Source organism: Pecten maximus, chromosome 19 (genome assembly GCF_902652985.1).
Source record: "Pecten maximus chromosome 19, xPecMax1.1, whole genome shotgun sequence".
NCBI lineage: Eukaryota > Metazoa > Mollusca > Bivalvia > Pectinida > Pectinidae > Pecten > Pecten maximus.
The window spans coordinates 2245537-2258786 of NC_047033.1; the positions used below are offsets into that span (position 1 = coordinate 2245537).

Consider the following 13250-nt stretch of genomic DNA (forward strand, 5'->3'; position numbering starts at 1 on the left):
TACGCCAGGACAGGCTGAAATGTAAAGATACACCGGGACCTTGTGCATATATCCGAATATACTGGATATACTGGACTAGAATGTAAAGATACACCGGAAACGTGTCCATACATCCGGAAAGACTAGAATGTAAAGATACACCGGAACCTTGTCCATACATCCGGATAGACTAGAATGTAAAGATACACCGGAATCGCGTCCATATATCCGGATAGACTAGAATGTAAAGATCAACCGGAATCGTGTCCATATATCCGGATAGACTGGAATGTAAAGATACACCGGAATCGTGTCCATATATCCGGATAGACTAGAAAGTAAAGATAAACCGGAATCGTGTCCATATATCCGGATAGACTAGAATGTAAAGATACACCGGAATCGTGTCCATATATCCGGATAGACTAGAATGTAAAGATACACCGGAATCGCGTCCATACATCCGGATAGACTAGAAAGTAAAGATAAACCGTAATCGTGTCCATATATCCGGATAGACTGGAATGTAAAGATACACCGGAATCGTGTCCATATATCCGGATAGACTAGAATGTAAAGATACACCGGAATCGTGTCCATATATCCGGATAGACTGGAATGTAAAGATACACCGGAATCGTGTCCATATATCCGGATAGACTAGAAAGTAAAGATAAACCGGAATCGTGTCCATATATCCGGATAGACTGGAATGTAAAGATACACCGGAATCGTGTCCATATATCCGGATAGACTAGAATGTAAAGATACACCGGAATCGCGTCCATACATCCGGATAGACTAGAAAGTAAAGATAAACCGTAATCGTGTCCATATATCCGGATAGACTGGAATGTAAATATAAACCGGAATCGTGGCCATATATCCGGATAGACTAGAATGTAAAGATACACCGGAATCGCGTCCATACATCCGGATAGACTAGAAAGTAAAGATAAACCGGAAACGTGTCCATATATCCGGATAGACTGGAATGTAACAATAAACCGGGACCTTGTCCATATATCTGGATTGACTGGAATGTAAAGATAAACCGGAACCTTGTCCATATATCCGGATAGACTGGAATGTAAGGATAAACCGGAACCTTGTCCATATATCCGGATAGACTAGAATGTAAAGATAAACCGGAATCGTGTCCATATATCCGGATAGACTAGAATGTAAAGATAAACCGGAACCTTGTCCATATATCCGGATAGACTAGAATGTAACGATAAACCAGGACCTTGTCAATACATCCGGATAGACTGGAATGTAAAGATACACCGGAAACGTGTCCATATATCCGGATAGACTAGAATGTAAAGATAAACCGGAATCGTGTCCATATATCCGGATAGGCTAGAATGTAAAGATACACCGGAATCGTGTCCATATATCCGGATAGACTAGAATGTAAAGATAAACCGGAATCGTGTCCATATATCCGGATAGAGTAGAATGTAAAGATAAACCGGAATCGTGTCAATACATCCGGATAGACTAGAATGTAAAGATCAACCGGAAACGTGTCCATATATCCGGATAGACTAGAATGTAAAGATAAACCGGAATCGTGTCCATATATCCGATAGACTGGAATGTAAAGATAAACCGGAACCTTGTCCATATATCCGGATAGACTGGAATGTAAAGATAAACCGGAACCTTGTCCATATATCCGGATAGACTGGAATGTAAAGATAAACCGGAATCGTGTCCATATAACCGGATAGACAGGGGTATATTTTTCAGTTGATAGCGCAGTATATTATCATTAAATCGCCAACATGTAGACAGCTTTGTGTAAAAATAACAAGGTAGTTCTGTTTATTATAAATAGCATCAACGACAATATTAACAGTAATACCTAGATATACCAGATACATTGAGATATCGGAATTTATAATAAATAACATCAACAATACACATATTACTTCGATATACCAGACACATTGAGCTATCGGAATTTGTTCACATCCTGATAGAAAGAATATTAAATCAGTGTCATTATCACGAAAAAAAATCATTAAATTCCACAAAGTTTTAAAGTTGGCAAACAATCAAAGGAGTAAATGTATCTCTGTTACAATTACGACAATATACACAGTAGGTTTATTGAGCCGTATTGTTTTAAAAGTAATTAACACACTTATGTATGTTAGAATTGTAACAGTTTCACAATGCCATATGTTACAAACCGGGACTCCATAACCAGAAACTGCCTGGTAACATATCCATCGAAATATCCACTATACCGAGCTGTAAAAAATATGTATGATTTAAAAAATATCTTTATTGGAAACAAAAAAAACTGATGAAAAAATGTTTAAAATATGATTAGAAAAGCAACCCTTTTGGATATGCGATATTTCATTGCTTTTGGTTTAAAAAATGCTTTTTATAAAGCATGTTTTTACTCTCGTAAACTGTTACAGGGTAGAGGATTACATAGATGCAATTCCAGCTTCATGATATTTGTTTGTATTACAGTTCAGATAAATTTGTCTCCGATTTTGTTTTCATTTCAAAGTTAACCTTGTCGGTTCCGGTTTTTTCCCCCTGTATATGTTTCTGGTTTACGGTGTGTATAAAGGCCGCCCTCGGTCATTGTAACACACGTCCATTCTCACCTTCTAATCCCATTACACAACTTATCACTGGAGTACTCACCTGGACGTCGTTAATTGACACCTGGCAACGTAATACACAACACCTGATGACGTAACACACATGTGAACCTCGATCATTAATTTCCTACCAGTTGGCAAACACTCTTGTGAACCAGAGTTGACCTTATAGTTAGCTCCCATTAACGACAAGATTCACGGCCGCACGCTGTTTGTTTACACTCTGATATGATGTCTAAGTCTTTAGACAATCGGAAAGTGTCCGGGTGTTAACCGAAACTTCCGATTGGATGTTTCGTCTATTTTTTTTTTTAAACGTGCCCTGCTTTCGCAAAGGTGTCAATGCTGTTGTGCGTGTTGATATGACAGGCGGTAGATGGGTGATGTTGGTGAAAATATTTACCTTAATCCGTTACGTCCGGCACCTACATGGCGTCACGTGGTGACTGTTAACAATTACGTCACAGTTCTCCCGCCTGGAATATACGTACGTAAACTAACAGACGACTGATAGGTACGCCTCCATTGTGACGCTTCATAACAGACTGTAATATGGTTATAACGGTATCGAGGACCTATTTTCTCGTTAACAAAACGTCCTCGACAGTTGTTATCGATCTGATTGGTCGGAAGGCCAAAGGAATAAATGAATGATAATTAACCAAATCTACCAGCATGTCAAGATCAAACTTTTATTATGACAATTTGACCAAAAGAATATTTCACTTATCATTTCCGTTCCATGTTTCCCCCCTTTCTATTCTAAAGTTAAAATGAACACAGATTTAATATAAAGAAATCAGAAATCCTTCCATATATATTTTCTGTGGGATCTTTCGTATTATAGTCTCCGATAGGAGAAACGTATATTAGCGTATTTGGTCACATTTATAATGAGAGGACAGGTGTACATGGTCATTGGAGATTTTCAAATTTCATAAGGGGGATAGATGTAACATGATATACTTTATTTTGTAAAATTATGAAATCATGCACTTTCTGCATAAAATATACTGTTGAGCGCCACGACAAGAACCCCTGTCTCCTGACTCAACAATATTTAAGATAATCTCTTGCTTAACAAATGTGTTCTTGTATTATATCATATGTCCTGTACAATTTTGTATGTATATACTTCTCTACACTTTATATGTTTATGGGAATAAAATATTGTCATTGTCATTTTCATTGTCACTGTCAGCAATAGATATGGTCCCCGTTACAGACAGCGTTGATCTCTACCAATTAGGTAGCGACCTGTTAAGTTTACATAATGTGCTGAATTTTAACTTCAAAACTATCAGCGTAATTCACGTGTAAGACTTCCATATGATACATTAATACAAATTTTAAGTCCGTACTTTTCATTTTCTCCGTGGAGGAATTGAATTTTGACAATGTATATAATTTTGGGTGAGGGTCATAAAGAAGTCTTTCCGATCCTAAGTCACGATAGCAGAACTCGTGGCAGTGATTTGAAACTCGAGTGACTCTTTATTTTTTTTTTATATTGAGACAAAGATTTGTTTGTCTATCTCTAAACGGCAGTAAAGGTTGAACACGCGACAACCGTCCAGGCTCACCCAGTGTTACAGATTTGTATGGTATCCCGTACTGTGACGACGGACGTGAACGGCTTCAAAGGGTTACACCTGCTCATTGTGATCTTCCATTCGGAACCCTAATTGGCCATTTGGAACAAGAATGGGTGGTCTGGTGAGGATCCCCCCCCCCATTCATTCACGGCTGTCTGGTTATCTGTCTATCTGACGAAGCGTTCTGAAAAAAAATATTGACCTACTCACAATTGTACAATTTCGTTTTTTTAATATTCGTCGACTGATTAAAGATCATGATCGGAGAACCAGTTAATTAGCGGTAACTTTAACCGGATATTTACCATGAGAATAATACGTGAACTGGCCTGGGTGACATTTGTAACACGATAGTGTAACCTTTCCCTACAACACTAAGCCATTATGTAACCGACATATCTTAGGTTTCAGTGAATCATACCTGTTGATTTGAGTAGAGGAAACTGGTTTCCCTCCAGTCGACCCTCTGGGGATCTATGTAACACCATTCCTCTATATACAACAGATTACATGCCATAAAGTCAATACAAGTTCGTAGTTTTCATCTTTCTTTCTCTTCTGTCTCTTGTTCTTCGTGAAGGCCTTTATGACACACTTGTGGTATGGACATTCAAATCGTTACGTCAGTAGATGGAAGAAAACGTCATGTATCGCACCGACGTCACACAACGTCATATTTCTTACCTGGATACTATTTATAAACTTTCGCTGACTGTTGATGCTTGGTAACGACACTTATACTGTACCTCTCCATCGCCGTATTTCATTCATTCATTCATTCATCCATTCATTCATCCATTCATTCATTCATTCATTCATCCATTCATCCATTCATTCATTCATTCATTCATTCATTTATTTGTTTATCTATCATTTTATCTTTTTTGAATGTGTGTTTCGCCTGGGAGCTGCGGTGTTCGAGTGGTTAAGGTGTCCTGACACTTTATCACTAGCCCTCCACCTCTGGGTTGCGAGTTCGAATCCTATATGGAGCAGTTGCCTGGTACTGACCTAGGCCGGTGTTTTTTCTCCGGGTACTCCGGCTCTCCTCCGCCTCTCACCCTATAGCTAGCTGTTAATAGGACGTTATTTGTAGCAGATGATGACTACAATATACAGCACCGAAATCATACGAGAGACTTTCAACAACACTTCTGGTAATAAAACCCACAGGCTTCCACTCATATACAAAAATATTTACCTCAATAAACACGAGTTTATTTAATTCGGGAAGTAAAACTTGTCTAAACCGACTTACACATTTTCGCCGAACTTTACTATTTTTCGGCTTACACGTGTGATGAAGCTTGTCTGGGGCTACCGCTATAATTGTAAAATGTATATCATAGATTTATTCAGCTGCGTTTTTGTTGCGTTTACGGTTTCATGAGTGCAATGAGATACATATTTCAAATGCCCTAAAACAATGACCATGTTGCAAGGGTTTCAAATAATATGTAGGAGTTGTAAATATGTATAATATTGAACTCATTATAATATGTATGATATTGAACTCCTCATTACAAAATGTATAATATTGAACCCCTCATTATGATATGTATAATATTGAGCTCCTCATTACAAAATGTATAATATTGAACCCCTCATTATGATATGTATAATATTGAACCCCTCATTATGATATGTATAATATTGAACTCCTCATTACAAAATGTATAATATTGAACCCCTCATTACAATATGTATAATATTGAACCCCTCATTACAATATGTATAATATTGAACCCCTCATTATGATATGTATAATATTGAGCTCCTCATTACAAAATATATAATATTGAACCCCTCATTACAATATGTATAATATTGAACCCCTCATTATAATATGTATAATATTGAACTCGTCATTATAATATGTATAATATTGAACCCCTCATTATAATATGTATAATATTGAACTCGTCATTATAATATGTATAATATTGAACTCCTCATTATAATATGTATAATATTGAACTCCTCACTATAAATATAAAACTTAATATAATTCGTGGACCGCTGTAGGTTACATTCCACATGTAAAGTGTGCACCAAGTTACACACGTAATATGAAACTAATAAATTGTTCTAAAAAGTTCAATTTTGAGTTCGGCTAAAAAAACGGGCAGTGAGCATGCGCATTGAAACGGACGACTACATCATCACACGCGGTACTACACACAAATCCTAACTTTTACTTTGATGGCGAGCCTTATGTAAAATCTTTGCTGTGTCCCGATGTGCACACAGTACCAGGATAACACGAGCACACACTGTACTTACGTACTTGTTGGGAGTTCTGATTTACAACACTTTTCAAGTGGCCACAAGCTATTCACCTAACGCGGACATTTAAAAACCAAAACCGTGTCAAACTACCCTAGTCGGCATCTGTACACTGATCTGTCGCTACATGGATTTCCTCAATGTATTAATTACCAAAATGGAATTTTACTTGATAGCTGAATTTATAATTTGATACGGAGGATGACAGACTCAAAATCCAACACAGCGCGATAGTTGATTCAAGTCCAGCAGAGAGTATGCGTCTCGCGCTAAGTGAACGTAGCGTTATATATTTCGGGTCCGTTCGAGTAGGCTGACCCTGGAGGATGGCGGGCGTGTTCGCTACAGACAGTCTCAGGTCCTACACGATCTGTTAAAGACAACAGTGGGGATTATATAAATATATGTGTTTATATGTAGTTCCGCCGGGACTGTGTTGTTAGCGATGGCTGTGAGCTTAATAATCGCAACATACATGTGTATTTTACATATTCATTTATTGGGATATACCAAGGTACAGGCAGGTAAGATTTGCTTTAATCATTATTTCATTTTTCAGAAAAAAAAAGATAAAAACACAGACAGAAAGCACGTCTGAAGTACTAAATCAAAATAATAAAGAAATCCACAAGTTATAGAATACATTTTTTTCTCCAAAGTAATTTGTAGTATAGTGCTTAAATGATAATCTCTGTGTAAGAGTATACACTTTTATCAAACTGTAAAAATAAAAAGACAGTATTTCAATATGTAAACGCACACTGTAGATATGATCGACAATATATAGGTAGATAGGATCCACATGCAAGACAAGTGGACATGCATGATGAATTATGTTAACACAATTGTTTACATAGCTTTATATCGTTTGTGTAATACTTTTCATGTTAACAAACATTTCAGTTTCATGTCTCAATAACAGAATATTTTCTGTGGTCTTGTGGATCAATGGATTCTACAGATGTTTATTTAATATCTACTCGACACATTCCTCGCTGAATTTGAAATGATCTACCAGCCAGTTTAATTTGTGTAAAACTGTTCATCACTAATTCCAACATTCAATGCCGTAAGGGTCATAATACCTTATCAGAAACACTATCATGTTATTGTAACTTCTGATAAATGGTTTGTTGACAAGTTGATCTTTAAGAAAATAGGATTTATATGCTAATTAATTGAGTTAGTCCTTTAATCTTGTTGTATCAATTTGAATAAAAAAAATGCTGACATATTAATACTGAAAAAACAGCGAGGCAGTTTAAGTTTTGAGTATTTCCACCAGCCTTATTCAGAACAATTAAAATCGTAATTGATAATTCACGTGGATTTGTTACCACCAGGAGACATAACCTTATGTTTAATCAGTTTCTGTACTATATCTCTCCACTGTGTAATTTTCATCACAGTGTGTAGAGCCCGGAAGTAAGCAGTTGAGCCCCCTTTACATACCTGAGTGTACCTGTGTGTGTATTAATGTAAGCCCTCTAATCCTTATCTTACCGGTCTAATTGATAAGGTTTTTACCTGAATACACCAATTAAGCGCTTCATTGAGAAAGTGCATGCTAATCAAACATCAATCGGCGCGTGATCACTCCATGGAAATGGAAACGTAGTACGTGTATTTAGACTAAATATTTGCAACATACACAGTATTAATAAATTGATAAAAAGTGTTTGTATGACTCTGACTTCAATTTCTTTAACAATATCAAACTGCTGACCTGATGCGATACGCTTATGTCATAAATTATCGTAAAAGAAACCATGTTTTAACACGGCTGTGATGTCACAAATAAATGACGAAATACGATTTTAATTGTCTCGGCAGTGAGAAAAAAACAACACCATGGGAAACAATGAAAATGCTTTGTACATGTATTCTAAATATTGCGCTAACACGCTGAATAGAACATGTTTGTATCCTATGGTATTCATACCATCATAAACGCAATAAAATGCTACACAATAAAATGCACGTTAGTGCCTATTACATTGTACATGTTGTATATACCCGTTAATTTAACACGGGGGTGAGGGGACAATATCATCCGTAATGTGATTACAGGTGGAGACTACATTGACCGTACATGTACACAAGTGGATGTTTACAGAAGGTAGAATTCCTCAGTAATGTTGAAAATTATAATACAATAAAACTGTATGGGATTGCTGAATGTACAAAACGCTATTGAATCCCCATGTATAGGAGAGATAGCGAGAGACTGCCTCAGCTGTGAGCACTGTACGTGCCGTCATATCGAATAGAAACGTCAAATTTCATAAGTAAACACGATTTTAAAAACATACTTTCTTGTATTCCTCAAGCGAAATGACCTTCGACATCGACTAAAATTACAGATGTTAGGTCTTGTCAACTTTCAAACCTACTTCAGAGACTGTGTATAAATGCCGAGATGTATTCATTGTGTATATATCTTAAACGATTTTACATGCAGTTTTGAGTTGTACAATAATTGTCATTATGCAGATATATTTATCTTAAAATAAATCGGGATTTACCATTTTAAAGTGCATTAAAATCAACTCACAGACATAGTTTGCGTGCAAAGTGGAAAGTATTTGTGAGCGTATCGTAACAAAACATCACTATAAACTACCAGGGCACGTTTACGTCGTAGGTGATCGTATCTACGGCCGCGCGTACACAACTATTTATATCTCATTAAATAACTTGGTGATTTAGTATAAACGTCAAATATTGTATGTAGACAGATTAAGGAAATTTACTATTGCAGTCATAACTTGTCCACATTTGACATGAATATCAATATGGCTCTCCCCACTCTGAAAAGGTTATAAAGTAAACTCGCCAGTAATACGTAGGGTAAATAAATAGTCTCCACGACTGATACTACAGTTAGCCGGCTCGTGTATGTTAGCACTACCCGGAACACGGAACGTAAATATCTGGTCAAGAATCCGCAAACTCTGTAGTCCCGAGAAAAATACAAGATTACAATAAATGTTTTATGCTTAAGTATCTCGTAGATACTGCTTTAACAATGGCGTTAAAACTGTAACTGTTGTATAACTCTGTGGATTACTACTAGTGTCTTCGTTAAGGATCTCGGAAAACAAAACTTCCATCTTTACCAGTAAAAGTGTTTTAAGAAGAATTATAAGAATCTTTTCGGATTGCATGATTCCTGACCCAAACAGGTCAATATGTAATTCCAGAATAAACAATGATAATGATTAGGTGGTTTTAATGAGGCAAACCACAATAAGTACCCGTATCCGGATTAACGAGGGCATATGGTGTACATATAACTCGTAGAACCGAAAGTAAATTGAGCACATATCACCCTGATTAACGGGGGTATATGGTGTACTTATCACTGTAATTAACGGGGGTATATGGTGTACATATCACCCTGATTAACGGGGGTATATGGTGTACATATCACTGTAATTAACGGGGGTATATGGTGTACATATCACTGTAATTAACGGGGGTATACGGTGTACATATCACTGTAATTAACGGGGGTATATGGTGTATATATCACTGTAATTAACGGGGGTATATGGTGTACATATAACTGTAATTAACGGGGGTATATTGTGTACATATCACTGTAATTAACGGGGGTATATGGTGTACATATCACCCTGATTAACGGGGATATATGGTGTACATATCACTGTAATTAACGGGGGTATATGGTGTACATATCACCCTGATTAACGGGGATATATGGTGTACATATCACTGTAATTAACAGGGGTATATGGTGTACATATCACTAATTAACGGGGGTATATGGTGTACATATCACTGTAATTAACGGGGGTATATGGTGTACATATCACTGTAATTAACGGTGGTATATGGTGTACATATCACTGTAATTCACGGGGGTATACGGTGTACATATCACTGTAATTAACGGGGGTATATGGTGTACATATCACCCTGATTAACAGGGGTATATGGTGTACATATCACTGTAATTAACGGGGGTATATGGTGTACATATCACTAATTAACGGGGGTATATGGTGTACATATCACCCTGATTAACGGGTTTACATGATGTACATATCACTGTAATTAACGGGGGTATATGGTGTACATATCACTGTAATTAACGGGGGTATATGGTGTACATATCACTGTAATTAACGGGAGCATATGGTGAACATATCACTGTAATTAACGGGGGTATATGGTGTACATATCACCCTGATTAACGGGGGTATATGGTGTACATATCACCCTGATTAACGGGGGTATATGGTGTACATATCACCCTGATTAAGGGGGTATATGGTGTACATATCACTGTAATCAACGGGGGTATATGGTGTACAGATCACTGTAATTAACGGGGGTATATGGGGTACATATCACTGTAATTAACGGGGGTATATGGGGTACATATCACTGTAATTAACGGGGGTATATGGTGTACATATCACTGTAATTAACGGGGGTATATGGTGTACATATCACCCTGATTAACGGGGGTATATGGTGTACATATCACCCTGATTAACGGGGGTATATGGTGTACATATCACCCTGATTAACGGGGGTATATGGTGTACATATCACTGTAATTAACGGGGGTATATGGTGTACATATCACTGTAATTAAAGGGGGTATATGGTGTACATATAACTGTAATTAACGGGGGTATATGGTGTACATATCACCCTGATTAACGGGGGTATATGGTGTACATATCACTGTAATTAACGGGGGTATATGGTGTACATATCACTGTAATTAACGGGGGTATATGGTGTACACATCACTGTAATTAACGGGGGTATATGGTGTACATATCACCCTGATTAACGGGGGTATATGGTGTACATATCACTGTAATGAACGGGGGTATATGGTGTACATATCACCCTGATTAACGGGGGTATATGGTGTACATATCACTGTAATTAACGGGGGTATATGGTGTACATATCACTGTGATTAACGGGGTATATGGTGTACATATCACTGTAATTAACGGGGGTATATGGTGTACATATCACTGTAATTAACGGGGGTATATGGTGTACATATCACTGTAATTAACGGGGGTATATGGTGTACATATCACCCTGATTAACGGGGGTATATGGTGTACATATCACTGTAATTAACGGGGGTATATGGTGTACATATCACCCTGATTTACGGGGGTATATGGTGTACATATCACTGTAATTAACGGGGGTATATGGTGTACATATCACTGTAATTAACGGGGGTATATGGTGTACATATCACTGTAATTAACGGGGGTATATGGTGTACACATCACTGTAATTAACGGGGGTATATGGTGTACATATCACTGTAATTAACGGGGGTATATGGTGTACATATCACTGTAATTAACGGGGGTATATGGTGTACATATCACTGTAATTAACGGGGGTATATGGTGTACATATCACTGTAATTAACGGGGGTATATGGTGTACACATCACTGTAATTAACGGGGGTATATGGTGTACATATCACCCTGATTAACGGGGGTATATGGTGTACATATCACTATAATTAAGGGGGGTAATCATATATTGGATTCTTTTTTCGTATATCTTGGATTCTTGAGGTATATCTTGGATTTATGGGGTAAATCTTGGATTTGAGCAGTATATCTTTGATTTGCGCAGTATATCTTGAATTTGTGCGATATAAAACAAATTTAGATTTTAATTGTGCGATGTATCTTGGATTCGTACGGCAGATTTCATTTGTACAGATATACCTTGCATTAACTTGTTTTCTGCATACATAGATAAATTAAAGTCACCTGGAATTTTCGAAACTTTTTCCTTGCTGGAAAAATGGTTATAGATACCTTGAAAGTAAAAGTATACATATTTATATGTAATTGAGTGTTGCTCCATCATGTAGAAATATGCCTCTAGATATATAATACATAATATAAAACACATGTCGTCGCCCAAACATACTTCTCCTCTGATTTTTTAATGTTTGATGAAATTTTAGCTTATCGTTGAATATATTATTACCATGAGAGACAGCGAACTTCTCCACCTGTAGTTATAACGTAATCAGGCATGATATTAAGGTCATCGCTTCGCGTGGATATATTTTGTGGAATTCCCTCCAGGAACAATCACTTGGAAATGTACATTATTGTTGCATAAATACCTTACATAAATTATATATTATCGCACTCACGCGTGACCATTGACATCAAATCTGTTGTACCATGAAAAGGGTGATCTAATTTACACCTGAAGGTGGGCCCACCTATAGATACAACGCCACCTGGCGAATGTTCAAGTAAATAAGATTTACATGAATAACCTGTATCTCGACGTGATCTGTTTTGTCTATTTATATATAGTTGATACTTAAAAGAAATGTACATTTTACTGCAATTAAGCTACAAATATGGTTTTGATTGATATAGCTTTGTCCTACTGAAATATCAATGGAACGACTAAAACCATAACATTAGGAGGGTTTGTATTCTTCTTTTAGTTTTTGTTCGGGACAGATTTAATTTAAGAATGTGTTTGTTTGTTTGATGGGTTCATCCCCCTATGAATATCCAGTGTCATGTAAAGGAGTGGTCTGTTTGTAGTAGTTGGTGACTACCTCACTGAAAAACATACGGGAGACCCGTCGCCTGTAATCCAGAGCAATTGGGTAAAGCGTCTTGTCCAAGGACATAACCACGATAGAACAGACCGGTTTCTCACGTTTTCCCGTCGGGACCGTCGAACCAAGCACCTCTTTAC

The 13250-nt window shown here is 37.0% G+C and overlaps 1 protein-coding gene across 1 annotated transcript in view; it reads left to right on the plus strand.

Moving 5' to 3' along the window:
* Positions 1-6536: 6536 nt before the first annotated feature.
* LOC117318039 overlaps positions 6537-13250 on the plus strand; it is an 81734-nt gene continuing 75020 nt past the window's right edge. Inside the window, exon 1 of the mRNA XM_033873040.1 lies at positions 6537-7017. Within this exon, the coding sequence (XP_033728931.1) occupies positions 6939-7017 (79 nt within the window). The 5' untranslated portion in view covers positions 6537-6938. The remainder of the gene's footprint in view (positions 7018-13250) is intronic.